The 20554-nt window shown below is 35.3% G+C and overlaps 1 protein-coding gene across 49 annotated transcripts in view; it reads right to left on the bottom strand.

Moving 5' to 3' along the window:
* Positions 1–20554, bottom strand: part of RIMS2 (regulating synaptic membrane exocytosis 2) — a 743118-nt gene that overhangs the window by 343611 nt on the left and 378953 nt on the right. For 28 of the 49 annotated variants that reach the window (XM_034966469.3, XM_055116828.2, XM_024929922.4 and 25 more), the window contains one exon: positions 712–779. In XM_034966469.3, the coding sequence (XP_034822360.2) occupies positions 712–779 (68 nt within the window). Of the gene's footprint in view, positions 1–386; positions 596–711; positions 780–20554 lie in introns of all 49 variants that reach the window. The other 21 variants (XM_055116819.2, XM_055116823.2, XM_055116825.2 and 18 more) reach the window with 1 other exon arrangement.

Raw genomic sequence — 20554 nt, 5'->3', positions numbered from 1 at the left:
ATAATTTAATTTTCATCCCAAGGAAAATATATGCAAACAATCAAATAAGCCAATCCAAAACTTATTTATTATTTGTGGTTTTTAATAACATTACAAAGTTCTCTCATGCGACAAAAGACAAAACATTCCTTTGTTCCTAAGTTTTATTTTCATATACTTATTTTTTGGTATGCCGTCAAACAATAAAAACAGCAAAGCAAGCAAGAGGTTCTTTTTGGTTTGTTGTTTGTTTAGTTTGGTTTTGTTTTTCTTTTCTGCACCTTAAGAAATGCTACAGTGACCCTTGAGATGCCCTGTCCTTTTATTATGTTCTGTTTTAATGAGTGACAGAGAGCAAACGAAGACCAAATGAGCAGGTTAAAAGGCAGGCTCCACAATCTCAGTACCTTATCACTATGGCTATGCTCCTCGTTAAGGGTTGTGCTACTACACGTATCTACCCCAGAGTCCTTAATCTGAGGTTCAGACCATTCCAAATCCTCTTCCAAAGAGTGGCCACCAAAGTACATCATTTCCTTTTGTCTCTCAGACCTGGTGTTAGAGTCCGACAAAACTGCCTGCTCACTAGTTTTTCTTTTTCCCTTTTGACTGTCCCCTACAGGTATGGGATAAAAAAAAAAAGATACAAAAAAGAAACATGCAAAGGTGTAAATAAAAAAGGAAAAGTGAAATGATAACGAAAATTAAATAGTAAGGCTCCACATGTCTCACCAAAGACATTGGGGATGCCTCACTGCTATGCCAAGACGTATGATCCAACCAGTTGTAATCCATGTCTCCTGTGAGAGTCAGACAAAAGAGTGCAGTAAAGGAGATGGTGAAAAAAGGGACAGACAGAGACATTATAAACATTTTAAACTGTGTGATCCTGTCTGGTCTCAAGAACTTTGTCTGTAGCACTCACTATATATATATATATATAGTGAGTGCTATATATATGCCAAAAGAAAGCTAATATTCAAAAAGTAAAATTTATAGAAAGTATAATATAAAGTTTATATCTCTGGACAGATCCTACAAAAGTCCTGCAAAAAGAGAAAAAGCTAATAATAAACAGAAATAATAAACAGAAATAGAAACAAAAAATGTATATGCTGAAAAAGACTATTAGCTATGACTGTTATTCATGCCATATTTTTTTTTACTCCTATGCTGGTCTAAAGACATGAGTTTGTTCTCCAAAGATTAAGGGACATTTAAAAAGTTTACATTGGTTTGCAATAGCCAGTATTTTAAAAAGCCAAATAATTAAAAGTCATTCTGAAATGCAGTATGATATTCTTCATCATGCTAAAACCTCCTAAGAAATTTGTATCGTTAAAAAAATTGTTTTCACAAAAGATTAATTTGTATGAAAATTATAAAACAGGTTCATTCAATATCTATTAGTAAAAATAAACTTTACTTAAACATCATGAATCACTTAATATTTTGAAATAACTTTTTCCACATTTTTCAGAAATCACATTCTTATAATAAGTAAATTACAAAAAATTTTGTCAGACAATTTATGTAATTGGCAACTAAGAATGTATATCCACCATTTCCCAAACTTACATGCTTATTTGCTCAGTATTTCAAAATATAAAATATTTTTTATCTTAAATTTTTTAGTCTATATATGTACATATATCTTTTAAAATTCTATTTATAATTTTATTTTTCTAAAAATACTTACTGAACACCTTCCATTTGGTATGTATTGTGCTAAGCTCTACTTGGAAGGGTAAAACAATGAAATATGCTTACAACAGAGTAGGGATAGAGAAACAGATCATCAGTGTCATATAGAAAAATACAAGACACTACGAAAGAATACAATAAGATCTAATTTAGACTTTGGGGTCAGCAAACACCCCTCAAGTAATGTTTAAGATGAGAACTGAAAGATGTGACATGGTGCTATAAAAGAACTGAAGGAACACCATGGTTTCTGAACCAAAAAGAATGAAGAAGAATATAGTATTAAATGAAACTGGTGAGGCAGCACAGAACAACTTAGGTAGGTCTTTCTATTTCATATTAAAGATTTTAAATTTCAAACACTGAAGGATTTTAAGTGAAATGGTGACATAATCTGATTAACATTTTAAAAAGGATGAATATAAGTACTATATAGAGACTAGGTTGTATGACACCAAAAGTTAAAAGACATTTACAATAACCCTTAGGAAAGGTAATTATGGCTTGAATAAAGATAATAGCAATAGACATGGTAAGAAAAGAGGGATTGAGAGATGTTTTTGAAGTAGAAATAACAGTGTTAAGAAAGACTAAAGAGTCAAGGTTAACTCCCCGGTTTCTGGCATTAATAACTGAATGGAAGAAAAAATTTATGAGATGGAGAAGACTGGAGGAAGAGCACTTCTTGTTAGGGAAGGGTAACAGGGAATTACTCTATTTCATAAAATATATGATGCCATTGACTATAGGATTCATAACTTTCAGGATATAAAATGATAAAAATGTACATCTGAGAATGTATTAAATATGGTGGTTGATTTTTGATATATTATTTGAACCTAGTGGACATATAAGAAGGAATCTGGTCAAGGTGTAATAAAACTTAAAGTTTTGGCCAGGCATGGTGGCTCACGCCTGTAATCGCAACACTTTGGGAGGCTGAAGCAGACGGATCACGAGGTCAAGAGATGGAGATCATCCTGGCCAACATGGTAAAGTCCCATCTCTACTAAAAATACAAAAAATTAGCTGGGCATGGTGGTGCACGCCTGTAGTCCAAGCTATTCGGGAGGCTGAGGCAGGAGGATTTCTTGAACCCGGGAGGCGGAGGTTGCAGTGAGCTGAGATTGCGCCACTGCACTCCAGCCTGGAGACAGAGCGAGACTGTCTCAAGAAACAAAACAAAGGCCGGGTGCGGTGGCTTACGCCTGTAATCCCAGCACTTTGGGAGGCCGAGGCGGGCGGATCACGAGGTCAGGAGATCGAGACCATCCTGGCTAACACGGTGAAACCCCGTCTCTACTAAAAAAAATACAAAAAATTAGCCGGGCATGGTGGCGGGTGCATGTAGTCCCAGCTATTCAGGAGGCTGAGGCAGGAGAATAGCATGAACCCGGGAGGCGGAACTTGCAGTGAGCCGGGAGCGCGCCACTGCACTCCAGCCTGGGCGACAGAGCGACTCCGTCTCAAAAAAAACCATAAAAAATAAAAATAAAACAAAAAACAAAAAACAAAAAATTCAAAGTTTTGATCTGGAGACATAAATTGGCAATAATTAACATATAGACAGGAGTATGTGAGATCATTTAGAAATAGAGGGTAAAATAAGGTATGAAGAGAATCCAAACTGAATTCTAACATTTAGGGTTTAATTTGAGAAAAAACAAAAAAGAGAAAAGATTCAGAAACAGCATGCAGAGAAAAAAAAGGAAGGAAGGAGGGAGACAGAGGGAGGTCTACAAATCAAATAGAGTTTCCTAAAACAAAGAAGAAATCAACTATACTGAATGATTTTTACGTATCAAATAAGATGAGGAGGTGAAAAATATGCATTGGATTTGGCAATCATGAAGATTAGAAAAGATGTCAGGAAGAACAATTGGATAGAATGATGAAAATTAAAATCAGGTTGAAGAAACTGAAGAACCAAGGGAAGTAAAAAAGTAGAAAAAGTTGTGTGTAAATGAATGGTTCTCAAATTGCAGTCCTCAAAATAGCATCATCAGCAACACCTGGGAACATGTTAGAAATGTAAATTCTTGGGTGCCACCCTAGACTTAATGAATCAGAAACTGTTGGTGGGCATAGCAGTCTATATTTTAACAAGCCTTCCAGATGATTATGGTCAGATGTTTCAGAATTACTGGAGGCAATTCTTTTAAGAAACTAATTTATAAAAGAGAATAGGCTTTATTACCTAACACACACAATATGCAATTTGTAGAAAGAACCCCATTCCTTCTGTGGGCTAGGGAAGTGCTTCCCAAGCTTTTTCATGGCACAAATAATTACAATATTGGTAAAACACACTGGAGTATATGGAGATGACCAGTACATGGGATACTTAATGCCCATGCCTGGATGGCTACCCAAAAAGCTAAGTGTATCTATGTCTCAGAAAACCTGTAGCCCTTTCAAAATACAGTATTGTCCCATAACAAAGCATTGACAAATCTGTGCACTAGAGATAAAACAGTATGAAGCCTGAAGCATGTAAATAAAAATTCTTAACTGGTTTATGTGACAGTAAGAAAATTCAGCTCAAAATTTCTCTTCTCCCTCTGTGCTTGCAACCTACCAAAAAGGCAGAAATGTAATTCTTTTTCTCTGAAAATAAAAAACCATAAGCTGTTTAACCATTTGAAACTAAAGCAAAAACATCTGATTGACAAAAAAACCTGTCATATAGGCTGGGTGCAGTGGCTCACGCCTGTAATCCCAGCACTTAGTGAGGCCGAGGCGCATGGATCACCTGAGGTCAGGAGTTTGAGACCAGCCTGGCCAACCTGATGAAACTCTGTCTCTAATAAAAATACGAAAACTAGCTGGGCATGGTGGCATGTAGCTCCCAATCCCAGCTACTTGGGAGGCTGAGGCAAGAGAATCATTTGAACCCGGAAGGCGGAGGTTGCAGTAAGCTGAGACAGTGCCATTGCACTCCAGCCTGGGCAACAACAGAACGAGACTTCATCTCCAAAAACAAAAACAAAAACAAAAACAAAACGAAACAAAACAAAAAACTGTCATGTATAAGTACTAACTAAACACTTGTTGAATAAGTGAAATTAGTGTCCCTGTAAGAATAAGATAATGGTAATTCATATAGAAAATAGTCCTAAAAACTATTAAGACTATTATTATAGACCTAATAATAGTTTCCACTGGATATTCTTATTTTTTGCAGCTTAATAGTACAGAACTAAGATAATAAAATATCTTTCTTTAGTAACAGTACAAAAATGTATTATTGGGCTTTCCAGTCTAGAACAAGAACTAGAAAGCACATAAAGAACCAAATGGAAATTTTAGAACTAAAAAATAACTGAAATACAAAAAGCAAATTGATGGGCTCAACCACAGAATGGAGAGGACAGAGGAATGACTCAATGAACTTGAAGATGGAACAATAAAAATGACCCAATCTGAAAAACAGACAGAAAACAGACTACAGAAAAAAAAAAAAAAAAGAAAAGAAAATGAACGGAGCCTCAAGGGCCTAAGAAACTATAGCAAAAAGTCTAACACTCATATCATTGTAAGTCCAGGAGAAAAGAAAGTGAATGGGCTTAAAAAAAAAAGTATTCAAAGAAATAAAGACTGAAAATTTCCCAAATTTGGCCAAAGATATAAGCCTACAGATTGAAGAAACTATGTAAAACCCTATACAAACAATACCCAAAGATACCTGTTACAAGATACACCATAATCAAACTAAAACTAAAAACGAAATATCTTAAAAGCTCCAAGAAAAAAGCAACACCTTACTTAAAGGGGAAAAACAATTCAAATGATAGCCAACCCCTCATCAGAAACCTTAGAGGCCAGAAGGAAGTGGCACAATATTTTTCAATTGCTAAAATAAGAGAAATGTCAACCTGAATTCTAAATATGATGAAATTATCTCTCAGAAATGAATGAGAAATACATTCTCAGGCAAAAGAAAACAAAGACAATCTGTCACCAGCAGATCTATCCTAAAAAAATAACTAAAGGAAGTTCTTGAAACAAAAGAGAAACAAAAAAAGAAGGAATCTGAAAGTATCAAGAAGAAATAAAGATACTAAACAGAAATACGGGTTTTCTTCTCCTCTTGAGTTTTCTAAATTATGTTTTTGATATTTAAAGTGCAGAACATACATTGTCTGATGTGGTTTTCAACATATATAAAGAAAATATTTAAGACAAGTCCACTATGAGATAAGGGAGAAAATAAAGGAATTTAAATGACTTAAGGTTTCTACATTCCAGTCTAGTTAAACGTCAGCACCAATACAAGGTGATAAGTTGTGTACATGTAATATATTACCTAAAGCAACCACACAAAAAAACCTACAAAAAGAAATACACTTAAACATTCTAGCTCAATCAAAACACAATTCACAAAATGTTTTTAAAAAATGTTCAAATAACCTGTAGGAAGGCAAGGAAAAGAAAACAACAAAATGAACAATAGAAGGAACAAACAGAAAACAAAAAAGAAAATGACAAACTATAAATGAGCTGTAGACCAATATTGCTCATGATTATAAACATAGAAATCCTTAACAAAATATTAGCAAAGAGAATTCAGTGATATGTAAAAAGAATTATACACTATGACCAAATGAAGTTTATTCCTGGAATGCAAGACTGGTTGAATATTTGAAAATCAGTGTGATCCACATATTAAAAAGTTAAAGGAAAATAATTACATGATCTTATCCATTGAGCGCTGATGTAGAAAATGCATTCATGGTTTTTAAAAACTCTAAAAAAATAATCGAGGGGAACTGGCTCAAACTAACATAGAACAACAATAAAAATCCAACAGCTAAGATCATACTTAATGATAAAAGGCTGAATGCTTTATATAAACAGAAATTTCACCAAAGAAGATATCTTCATTTATAACAGGCAAAAAGTGGAAACAACCAAAATATCCATTAATAGCTGTGGTATATCTATACCATGGAATGCTACTTATAATAAAAAGGAAAAAACTATACACACAACATGGATAGACCTCAAGGGCATTATATGAATTGGAAAAAAACTCAAAATGTCACATACTGTATGATTTCATTCATATATCATTCTCTAAATGATAAAAATATAGACATAAAGTACAAATTAGTGGTTGGCAGACATCAGGGATGGTGGAGAAGGAGTAGGATGTCATTAGAAAGAGGAAGCGTAAGAACAATCTTTGTGGTAATACAGTAGTTCTTCATCTGTATAGAAGTGGTGGTTATATGAATCCATATATGTGATAAGATGTCCTAGAACTATAAAAACACTGTTCCAGTATTAGTTTCTTAATTATAGCTAAGCAAGATATAACCACTGAGGAAACTCGGTGAAGCATATATAGGATCTCACTGAACTATCTTTCCAACTTCCTACAAATCTATAAATACTTCAAAGTAAAAATCTAAATGTTTTGCTGCCTTCATAGACTGTCACCACCCCATCACAACAGGTGTTCAAAGAAAAGGCTAGAGTATCACTTGTCAGCATGATGTAGAGAAGGGTCAATGCTTCAGATAGGAAGTTACACAAGAAGCACACTAAATCCTGTCTAACTCTGGTATTCAGTTATTCTATTAACACAAGTTAAACATACTTAAATATGAGGACCTGACAAAAAATAATCTAAAAATTTGAACCTTTGACTAAAATTTCCCCTTCACTTACTTCTATTGTAAAATACAAACTAACCTAATTATGTGTGTATGTGTGTTCTATACACAGAGAAAAAATGTTCATATATTCTATTTACAACATTTTTTCATACAGTCATTACATTAAGACAATAGTTCATTAACTATTTTATATCATTGTTTTTCATTACTTTGGGTTAATAAATACTTAAAAATTAAATCACATAGTACATAAAGGCATTCTTCAACAACCTCATTTTCAACTTCATCATGTTTATAAAGTAATAACATGTTGTAACAGAAAGAGTTTTATAGTTGAAGCTAGAAAACCTATACTAATATACTGACTTCACCCCTTATCAATTTTATGACTTGTACAAGTCATGGGCCTCATTTTCTCATCTGTTTTGAAAAAAATTAGTTGTGATATCTAACAGATTGCTGAGAGTTTTAAATAAGATAGTCATGAAAGCTCTTTGCAAAGTGTAGTCATACCAAGTTCATGATCTCATCATCATTTTAAAAAAAATATTAACTTTCATTCTAATTAGGTAGGGAACATTTAACTATGACTCTTTTATGTTTTTTATTTCTCTTCTTGGTATTCTGTCCTCCTTTTCAACTTGTCAAGTTATATATGTGGCATTTCCCAATGTGTATTGCATGGAATACTGGTTCTGCAAAATGTTAAAGGGCATTGAGTAATTTAAAAGTTCTCTAATCAAATTACTTTGGAAAACTCTAATTTAAGTACAATTAAATAGGTTTCTTGAGTGTAGGACTTTTTTCAAATAATAACGACAATATGCTTCACTAAGAGGATTATATAATATATTGTTTCCACAAACTTAATTGAAACACAGAAGCTTTCTCAGAGGACAAGTGTCCCAGGAACTATATTTTGAGACATATTGATGAAGCCTTCCTGGAGGGTCATTTCCTCTCATAAGATAGTCACTAAAACTGATAATAAGTCTTAAGTCTTTCCCATTCCAAAGAAAATGTTCTAGTAAACTATTAAACACAAAGTCCAACTTAAAAAGGTCATATATAGGGTATATTATGTAAGGCAATGGTTTGCAAACTATGTTCCATGGAGTTGCTTCAGAGAAAACTGTTGGACACTGTGCAGAGGACTGATTGTAGCCCATAATCCCCACCTCATGGTATTCATGGCTTTGTATATGAGTCACAAGTCATATGACCTGTGACTTGCTCATAAACAAGGTAGGGGGATGGCAAGGTGATGGGATCTTACTCCCATGACACTGTTAAGTTTCGTAAGACTTTGCCTTGCTAGTCAGCTTGTTTTAGATACTCTCTTTGCTGGCTTAACGAAGTAAGCAGCCATGATGTAAAGCACATGTTACAAAGGAAATGCAGGCAGCCTTTAGGAACTGTGGATACCTTCTAGGAACTACTAACAGCCTTTAGGAGATGTGGGGGAGCTGATGGCAGCTTCTTGTCAAAAGGAAATAAATTCTGCCAACAATCTTATCAAACTTGGAATCAGATTCTTCCCTGCATCAAGTGTCCAGATAGAAATGCAGCACAGATGACAACTTGATTGTAGCTGTAGGAAACCTAGCTTAGCCATGCTAAGACTCCTAACCAACAGAAACTGTGAGATAATAAACATGTGTTGTTGTTTTAAGCTGCTAAGTGTCTGGTAATTTGCTCTTAATTCACTGCCAGCTCTGAAAGCAGCAGATTTTAGAATAGGAACCAAACCAAAATGTCAGTAGATCTAGAGGCCCCATGTGCTTAGACCAAGTCTTAAGCTCCAATACAAAAGCATGGCTGGCTAAAGTACAGTAGAATTTGAAATAGGATGATAAACATTATCCATAATTAGCTTATTTTTTAAAATCTTGCTCTTTTGGTATTACCAACATATTCCTCTTTAAAAACATGTAATTGATGAAATGATTGTATATATGGCATATATTAGAATTCATCTTAATAATTACACAATTTGAAACTGTTCTAGGTTCCACAGGTACAAATAGGAGCTTAAGAAATTCACATTCTAGAAAGATAGACAAGTAAAATATATAATTTAAATATGTATATAGATTTCTTTGGAAGCATATAGTCTCATTTCCTGCAACTAGTGGGCATAAACAGCTAAGTATCAAGCCCAAGTGTTAATTATAAAGGTAACAATGCTCTAAAGAAAGTAAAATTCTCAATGTCAGCAAGTTTGCCACACTAAGGGCAGATTCCTGAAAGTAGGGAAACCTGAGGCATGGAATGGGGACATCTTAGCTGCATGTACTTGAAATTCCTAAAACTAGATCCCCTGAACCCTCTGAATCTGAGGATTCAGATGCCCCTCCATTTGCTAAAGAAATAAGAAACACACTGCTGAGGCAGACACCAGCATCATTGAGAATACCAGTGTTGGCTTTCCTCTTACTGATAGGGCTGACAGTAAGAGATGTTGTTACTTATCTGGGCTCCCCAAAAACAATCAGATAAAGAGGAGCCTGAAATAGAGGCCAGGTGACAGCTATTAGCAATCAAATACATAGTGAGTATGCCATTATTATAATGAGTGTCAAGGTAGGAGTGGTAGCCACAGAGTATGGATACACATTGCTAAGGAGAAGATCATTGAGCACAGCGTCCCTGGGGGCAAGACAGATGGGCAACTAATGAAGATATGCCCAATCTATATAATCAAAACAAAAATTATGGATGATCAGGAGGCTAAGGGAAACCACCCCAATAACAAGACAAAACTCCTTGCATAGTTTCTGGATCTAAACCAGTTTTCAGACATGGAATCCTGTGACTGAAAGAAAGGATGAATTGCCAGGAGGAAGAACTCTAACATCATGGAAAGTGAATTCAGCTATTTTCTCGGGTAACAGTAAACACAGGAAAGGAAATAACCCACACATTTTAAGAACTATTGGACACAATGAACCTAGTTGACAGTGACACTGAAAATCCCAGTATCATCATAACCCCACTTTTAAATTGGGGTTATATAGAAAATAAGTAACAAATTGAGTCCTGGCCCAAGTCTGGCCCATGGTGGGCTCAATAATTCCACAGATTCCATTTAGTGGTATTTATAGCAGTCTCCATATAGACATACTTGGTATTCAGAATAACCCCTACATTAGTTCCTTGGCCTGTGGAATTAAGAACTACTATAATGGCCTGGCCAACACGGTGAAATCCTGTCTTTACTAAAAATACAAAAATTAGCTGGGCGTGGTGGTGGGCACTTGTAATCCCAGCTACTCAGGAGGCTGAGGCAGGAGAATCGCTTGAACCCAGGAGGTGGAGACTGTAGTGAGCTGAGATCACACCATTGCACTCCAGTCTGGGAGACAAGAGTGAGACTCTATCTCAAACGAACAAACAAAATCTCTCAGCATTTGCTTGTCTGTAAGGGATTTTATTTCTCCTTCACTTATGAAGCTTAGTTTGGCTGGATATGGCTACCTGAGTTCAAACTATACTACAAGGATACAGTAACTAAAACAGCATGGTACTGGTACCAAAACAGAGATATAGACCAATGGAACAGAACAGAGCCCTCAGAAAGAATACCACACATCTACAACTATCTGATCTTTGATAAACCTGACAAAAACAAGAAATGTGGAAAGGATTCCCTATTTAACAAATGGTGCTGGGAAAACTTGCTAGCCATAGGTAGAAAGCTGAAACTGGATCCCTTCCTTACACCTTATACAAAAATTAATTCAAGATGGATTAAAGACTTAAATGTTAGACCTAAAACCATAAAAACCCTAGAAGAAAACCTAGGTAATACCATTCAGGACATAGGCATGGGCAAGGACTTCATGTCTAAAACACCAAAAGCAATGGCAACAAAAGCCAAAATTGACAAATAGGATCTACTTAAACTAAAGAGCTTCTGCACAGTAAAAGAAACTACCATCAGAGTGAACAGGCAACCTACAGAATGGGAGAAAATTTTTGCAATCTACCCATATGACAAAGGGCTAATATCCAGAATCTACAAAGAACTCAAACAAATTTACAAGAAAAAAACCACCCCATCAACAAGTGGGCAAAGGATATGAAAAGACACTTTTCAAAAGAAGACATTTATGCAACCAACAGACACATGAAAAAATGCTCATTATCACTGGCCATCAGAGAAATGCAAATCAAAACCACAATGAGATACCATCTCATGCCAGTTAGAATGGCGATCATTTAAAAAGTCAGGAAACAACAGGTGCTGGAGAGGATGTGGAGAAATAGGGACACTTTTACACTGTTGGTGGGACTGTAAACTAGTTCAACCATTGTGGAAGACAGTGTGGCGATTCCTCAGGGATCTAGAACTAGAAATACCATTTGACCCAGACATCCCATTACTGGGTATATACCCAAAGGACTATAAATCATGCTGCTATAAAGACACATGCCCACGTATGTTTATTGCGGCATTATTCACAATAGCAAAGAGTTGGAACCAACCCAAATGTCCAACAATGATAGACTGGATTAAGAAAATGTGGCACATATACACCATGGAATACTATGCAGCCATAAAAAAGGATGAGTTCATGTCCTTTGTAGGGACATGGATGAAGCTGGAAACCACCATTCTCAGCAAACTATCACAAGGATAAGAAACCAAACCCTGCATGTTCTCACTCATAGGTAGGAAATGAAGAATGAGAACACTTGGACAGGAAGGGGAACATCACACACTGGGGCCTGTTGTGGGGTGGGGGGAGTGGGGAGGGATAGCATTAGGAGATATACCTAATGTAAATGACGAGTTAATGGGTGCAGCACACCAACATGGCACATGTATACATATGTAACAAACCTGCACATTGTGCACCCGTACCCTAGAACTTAAAGTATAATAATAAAAACAAATAAAAACAAACAAAAAGAACTACCATAATGGGGAAAGTCAAGCCTAAGCCTCTGAAAATTCCATCTCCCACTGGTGAAAATTACATAAAAAATAAGGGCACAAAGGTGATGGCCTACATTATATTCCTTTTTTTAATTCAACAGTCTGCCCTCTAAAAAAACAGTGCATTGATACATCCTAAAAAATGACAGTGGACTACTATAAACTCAATCAAGTAGTAGCCCCATCTCAGGTTAACATGCCAGATGTTGCATCTTCCCTAAATAATTAATACTGCCCCAAGTACATGATATGCAGACACTGAACTGGTAAATATGTTTTTTTCCATTCCTATCAAGAAGGACCAGAACTATCACATACCCCTGGGATGGACAAAAGGACATACTGATAGTTCTTTCCAGGGTTATGCTAATTCTCCTGCCTTCTATCATAATACAGTCCAAAAAGACTGAGACCATAGGGACATTCTACAGGACATCATATTGGTCCACTATATGGTGAGAAAGAAGTAGTAATTATATTTGAAGTCTTGTTTAGTCATATACTCTTTAGAGGGTAGAAGGTAAATCCTACAAAGATTCAGAGGCCTGTAACACCAGAGAAATTTTTAGAGACCTAGTGGTCATGGGAATGGTCAGATCATCCCCTCTGAGACAAAGGACAAATTATTACCTCTTGTACCTACCACCAATGAGAAGGAAGCACAACACGTGGTAGGTCATCTCTTTGGATTCTGAAGGCAGCATATTCCACACTATGCAATATTGATTGGACTCAATTGCCAAGAATACAGAAGGCTTCCAGCTCAAAATAGAACCCAGAGCAGGAAGACGCTTTAGATAAAGTCCAACCCTGTCACTTGGGCCACATGATATAACAGACTATATGGTATTAAAAGCATCTATGGTGGGAAAAGAAGCCATATACAATTTATGGCAAGTCTCACTAGGAGAATCACAATGTACACACTTGTTCTGGAACAAGGCCATGTAGTCTGCAGTGGAAACCTATATACTACTTCTTGGTATGCTCTTAGCCCTGGTGGAGGGCAAAGATCTAGTCATAAATCATCAATGACCAAACAGCTAGAAGTGCCCCTCATAAGCTAGGGTCTGCTAGGTCTGCAAACTGAAAGGTTGGACAAGCCAAACAATGATTCATTATAAGACAGATGTAGTGATCCATATTTGAGCATCAGTAGGACCAGAGGGCATGAGTAAAATGCATATGAAGGTAACGCAGACTTCCATGCCATCTACTAATATTGTATTGGCATCTCTCCCTCAGCTCACATCTATGGCCACATGAGGGGCCACTTATGGCTACCTGACAAAGGAGGACAAACATCATGCCTGGTTCACTGATGGGATAGCTCAGCATGTGTATGAAAGCCAAAAGTAGACTGGTGCTGTACCACAGCCCTATTCAAGAGTGGCCCTGAAAGAAAGCAATGAAGAAAATAGGGCAGGGCTTCAGATGGCCATCCACTTTGTGTAGAAAAAGAAGGTGCCATGAAGTAAGAATATATACAAACACATAGGGCAGGGCAAATGGCTTGGCTAATTAATAGGCCAACAAGGGAAAAAAATTCACAAGATTGAAGAAAAGGATGTCTGGAGAAGTAGTTTGTTAAAATATCCATGGGAATAAGGGGAAAAAAAGATGTATGTATCATGCTTTAAAGCCCTTTGGGTAACGGGGCTCTTTGGATGGTCCTTGAACAAACCATGTCTCCCAGTATCCACGCCCTTCTGTGGACCCCTCTCCTTGTATTTTCTGTGACTTTTTTTTAATACCAAATAGAATATTGTAGGAGTGATGCCACATGAGTCCAAAGCTAGGACAGAATAAGTGGTGTCTCAGAATTATATCTCTGTGAGCCCTGAGCCATCATATAAGAAGTCCTTATAGGGAAACTGCTATGTTAGACCAAAAGTAGGTGCACTGGTTCAGAATCCCATCTAATCATCCCTGCTAAGGTGCCAGATGTGCAAAAGAAGCCATTTTGGACCCTCTAGATGAGCTCATACCACCAGCTAAATTCCACCAGTGTTAACCTCTATAGCATCATTTGAAAAAGAAAAACTACACAGTTGAACCTTGCCTGAATTCCAAACTCACAAAATCATGCAAAAGGTGGTACTTCTAGGTAGTGGCACAAAGTGTTGACTATTTCTCTTCACAAAAATCAAGTATAAGCCTTGAAAAATTGGTCACAATAATTGTATGGCTGTGGAAACCAAACAAAAGCAGATATCAAATTGAGAAAAACTTCTAGAGCTTCAGATAATAACAACAGATATATGTTACCTTCTTACCTAGGGTTGCTTCCATAACTTTCTTCTACTAGAGTACATACATAGGACGGGTCTACTGAAAGGATCAATAAATCTATCAGCGTGAGGATGGCTGGGAAAACCAGCAGCTTTTTTGCTACCAGAAGACATAAACTTGATTTGGGGTGGAGCTGAAAACCCAAGGTTTTGTCAGCTAAAAGAGGCAAACCCAGTAAGAAATAGAAAACCAGCAATTTTTCTAGCCTAAGGCGTGGTCCAACAAAGGGTGAAGCAGACCAGTCAGAAATTTGACAGGAAGACCATGGAAATAAGAGACCCTCAGAAAAGCTAAATACACTCTCCACATATATCAGGCTAAGAAATTATACCACTTCTTAGACACAGGGGAGATCCTGAGACAGCACGGTAGAAAGTAAAACCCAAGGGTTACTTGAGAACTGGCTGAACTTTAAATGTGTCTGTATACCACACAAACATTAAATGGCATAAGGTGGAGGCTTTCAAATTCAAGATATTTGAGCACAACTTCTACCCAGATCTTTGGCTAACAATTTGGATCATGACCCAAAGAGTAGAGACTTCAGAGGGACACATACCACAGGGAGACAAATTCTACATTTTAAGTCCAAGAAAGTTACTATAAAAAGGAAAAGAAAAAAGAAAACATAATCCTCAGGAAAATCTGTAAGAATCCAGAGTTATTATATGATCATCACTTAAAATGCCCAATTTTCAACCAAAAATTATAAGACATTCAAAGAAATAGGGAAACATTACTCATAACTAGGAAAAAAATCATTCAAAGAAACTGACTGCTACGGACTAAATGTCTGCATGCCCCTCCTGCCAAATTCATGTGTTGAAGCCTTAATCCCCAATATAATAGTTTTTGAGGTGAAGCTTTTGGGAAGTCATGAGAGTGGAGTCTTCATGATGGAATTAGTACCTTTATAAGAAGAAACACAAGAGAGATTATCTCTCCCACATCATGTAAGGATACAGCAAAAAGAGCTATTTGCAACTTGGAAAGAGGGCCCCCACTAGACACTGAATCTGCCAGCACCTTAATCTCAAACTTCCCAACCTCCAGAACTATAAAAAATAAACATCTGCTTTTTAAGCTATCCAGTCTATGGTAATTTGGTATAGTAGCCTGAGCTAAGATACGGACTCTCAGTGGAACAGAGGTTGGATTTAGCAGACAAAGATTTTAAAGCAGCTATTAAAAATATATTCAAAAATGAAAAAAAAAAAACCTTGTCAAGGAATTACATGAAAATAAGAACTCAGTAAGTACACATAATTTTATTTCCTATAATAAATTGTATTGCTTAAAAAGTGAAGCAAAGTAATTTAAATTCTGAAGAAAATAAATGTCCAGCAGAAAAATTATAAGCATAATTATAACAATATTTAATTTTTAAAACTTAATTTTTTTAGTTTTTCAAAGTTAAAAAAGTATTAATGATTATTTTCTCATTTTTAGAAAATATCAACTGATCTCAAGATAACTTTATCGAAAATGAACAATGCATACTGTACTGTAATCCAGGGATTGGCAAACTTTTTCTCTAAAGAGCCAGATAGCAAATATTTTAGAAGCAAAAGAGCAAAACTGAAGCTATTATGTAGGTCTTAAGTAAAAACAATGAAGACAAACTTCCACAATTTTTATTGATGAAACTTAAAATATAAAATAATAATTGACTATAATTTTTGAAATATAGACCTATACATTTTGGGGATAACATTTCACTTAATTAGGGTTCAATGTTAGTGTTTCCTATCATCGAAATTTCATCTGCTACCACTGATCTGTATTAAGAGGTATTTGATCTTCAAAAATTTTCTTTTCATACAGATAGGTACTGCCAAACGCTGATATCAATTGATAAACATATAATCTAATTATGCATATTTATCCCTTTTAATACATTTCTAGGTTTTTACTAGATTCTTCTACTAAAAGCTTGGCATGTTATTATACTGCAGATTAGTCATTTCTAGTTGAAGGTCCTCAACTGCACAATTAAACAAATTTTGAAATACGGAGGTTTCTTTGTATTCACATTGAAGTCCGAGAAACATTGCTGGAACTGTACTTTGACCTTAGAAGATATTTCTACTGCAAAATTCTGCAGGGACAGAGATCTTGCTATTTTGTTTTAACTTTTGACACCAAGTAAAGTATATAAAACAGCTTGACATTAGTTAAGATTCAAACATTAATTGTTGAAATAACTTTACCACAGTATAAGTTTCTCTTAAAATAGTTATTTTTTTGTCTCACAATTTTGGGTTAAGTTCATTAAGAAAAGTCACCAAATCTGGTGACTTAAATTTTCAAATTTTTCTGGACTTTGCTTTCCTGTGAGTTGATAATACCGTGATGGGTGTTTAATCTGGTAACATGTGATCCACATTCCATGGTGCCTTAAAGCTGTAACATTCAAAGTCCGCTTTCGTTATCCTTTCTTGACATGACATAATGTGCGCACAGTTAATAAAAAATTAATGAAATGACACAGCATGGCTGTGTGCATGCTACTCAAAACACTGTGGAGTTACAAACAAGTCACTGTAATTTGTAGTTGCTGAGCAGCACTGCAAAGCAATGAGAGCACAACATGTAATCTGTCTCAACTACTCAACTCTGTCATAAAAAAAGTATCAATGAAAGAACCGATAGGCAATACATAAATGACTGGGTTGGCTGTGTTTAAATAAAATTTAGTTTACATAAACTAAAATTTAAATTTCATGTGATTTTCATATCACAAAATATTTAAGTTTTTTTAACCATTCAAAAATGTAAAAAACATTCCAAGTTCAAAAACAAGAGATATACAGAAAAGTGATGCGCTGAATTGTGCCCACAAACCATAGTTTATCTATCCCTGATCTAAACTGCATTATTTGATCATTTTCTCAAGTGACACTTCCTAATAAATGGATAATCTCCCACATGCAGTAAAAGTACATTGTATACCCAAAAGGTTGAGGCTTAAATAAGAAGTCAAGTTGTTTTGCTGCTAAACTAACTCTAAAATCCTTTCACTTGTGTAATATTTCTAGCACAGGCTAACAAAAATAAAAGCCTACCCCAGATACAATTTTCTAGGATGAATCAACTACCATATATGCAGTTAAATTTACAGTCCAAGATTTTACCCCTGTACCCCAAAGCTGGAATTCTAGAGCAAGAAAAAATGCTATCTTATTTCATGTTTCATACTCTAGTATTACATATTATTGACATTTGATATATTTTAGCTGAAAGAAATAATGAATAAATGAATGAATGAATCTACTCTATCCCTCTTGAAATATTGAATTAGTCTTAAACCCAACTTATCTGCTATTTCAATGCTTTTTCAGGTCAATTATAAATGCCCTATACACCATTTGTAATACCATTAGGACATTTGCTCTTTTATGTCTCTCATCAATTAATAATAATAATAATATATCCTCCACAAAAGTATACATTTTTCTATCCATTGAACAAATTTAATCATCAAATGTTTAAAGCTTTACTAAATATTAAAATCTAGGCATCCTCTACTGAATTCCAATCCAACATAACAGCCTTCACTTTCAATTACAATTTGGGCCAGGTGCAGTGGCTCATGGCTATAATCCCAGCACTTTAGGAGGCCAAGGCAGGCCAATTACCTGAGGTCAGGAGTTATAATGATGCCTAATATAGCAACAAAGGAATTTATTATATCCATGTAACATCAATGTGATTGAGTCCTTTTTATTCAAGGGTAAAGTCCTAAGACTCACATTAAAATTGGAATAATTATTTAGCATAAGATTATTTTACCGATAGGTGGAGTGAATACATAAGAGAAAAATCAATCTTTGACTTTTAAAAACTTTTACTTGTGAAAGTCTTAGTAAATTTTATTACAAGTCAGGAGTGGTGGCTCACAACTGTAATCCCAGCACTTTGGGAGGCTGAGGCAGGAGGATTGCTGGAGCCCAGGTGTTCAAGACCATCCTGCACAACATAGTAAGACCTCATCTCTAATAAAAATAAAAAAATTAGCTGGGCTCGGTGGTGAAAGCCTGTGGTCCCAGCTACTTGGGGAGCGGAGACAGAAGGATTTCTTGAGCCCAAGAGGTCAAGACTGCAGTGAGCTATGATTAGCCACTGCACTCCAGCCTGGATAACAGAGTGAGACCCTGTCTCAAATTAAAAAAAAAAAAATTGTTATCTAGCTATCTAAGAATTTTTAACATATTCTTATTATTAGAATTTGTCCTAAAAATTTTTGAGTCCAATTGGTTTAGAATTCCTTAGATGTTTAATTGGTCTGAAATACCACAAATTAATATTTTCCTCACACTGCTAATGTATATTGTCTTCAACAGCCTATCTTCTTTACAAACATATAGTAAATTCATTACTTAAAAATTATAAAAAATTATGAGATTATGTAAGTCAGTAAATTTCACTAATGATACTTACAACATCTAAACTCAGATAAATACAAAGCCGACATCTTTTGGGTTTGTTTTAAAAGCTTAAAGGATAATGCTTCTATCTGAAAGGTGTAGTCTATTTTTCCTTCCTCCTATGCTAGGTCTTCTCTCCAAATTAATCCACCACCATTTCCATTCACCCTCTCATCTTACAAAGTAAGTAGAAGTGTGTTGTGCTAATTTCAAAACTGTAAGAATTGATTCAAACATTTCATAATTTATAGCTAGAAAACTAAACACATGTATTCTTACATTTGCTAGGCCACTTTTTACACAAAATTTTATACAGAAACAAAAAAAGGCCTGCAACTACCAGGTAAAAATAGTCAGATTAGGCCATGAGACACAGAAGAAACTAAAACTCTCCACAACAGACCTCAACTTAAAGAAGATCAAATGGGGCATCTTTTGTGCAGTTGGGCAAATGGTTGACAACATGGCTATTTAATTAAAGTGAAAAATTTCACTGGATTATAATATTAAGATTAAAATATATCTAATGAAAAGTTCAGAATCTATTATACAAGATATTAATTCGCCAGTGAAACCAATTTCTAGACCTTTCTCTGGGTCTAAACGTGAAACACGAGCATCAAGTAAGTCACAAAATTCTAATATAAGTGAGTAACTTTAAAACATTTTTGGCCATAATCTACAGAAAGAAATATATATTTTACATTATAACAAAACAAAAATTTACCAAACACAATTATCCTTACTCTGTGAACTTGACTTTGATATTTTCTACTCTATTCTAGTCTACTCTTTTTAAAAAAATGATGGTTATGATCCTCTCAATTGGTTCTGAAAGTGAAGTGGGGAGGAGACCCAATGAAGTGGATAAGGATGAGGACGAGAGTTGGAGATGGTGAACTTTGCCCCACAAGAGATATTTTGTAATGTCTGGGGATATTTCTGGCTGTCACAACTGTGATTAGGGGTGCTACTGGCATCTAGTAGGTAGAGGCCAGGGATGCTGTTAAATACCTTACAAAGCATGAGATAGTGCAACACAACAATTATCCAGCCTCAAATGTTAATAGTGCTGAGGTTGAGAAACCTGCTATAGACTACTCAATAAGAAAATAATAGATCAAATTACAAATCCAATATTACTTTTTAAGGCTATGAAAAAATATATTTTAAACTTTGAGAAGAATGTTCAAAATATTTAAATTCAGAAATACTATGACATTAGCAATCTAAGACTTACCTCCTTCTATAGTCCAAAGGCAAAAAACAAACAAACACACAAAAAACGAAAAAGAAAAAAAAATCAATTTGCAATTTCCTAACCGAACAGAAAGTATGGGAAAGCGATCAATTTAGTGTTATAAAAAGCAAACTATATCACACTGAGTAAAAGAAAAGTGTTACAAGACATACAGAGTGCGCAAAAATCAGTAAATAAAACTAATGCTTCTTTCCTCTGAAGTCCTACGGTACCTGTTTAGTACAATTGCCTTATATTGCTAGTTATTTTAGATTTTCAATTTCCAGAATAGAAAAAATGTGTAAATCATTTCTACATTTTCCACTGGATCCAGTCCAACACCTTGCAA

The sequence above is a fragment of the Pan paniscus genome, chromosome 7, assembly GCF_029289425.2.
Source record: "Pan paniscus chromosome 7, NHGRI_mPanPan1-v2.0_pri, whole genome shotgun sequence".
NCBI lineage: Eukaryota > Metazoa > Chordata > Mammalia > Primates > Hominidae > Pan > Pan paniscus.
This window is presented reverse-complemented; position numbering and strand designations above follow the sequence as displayed.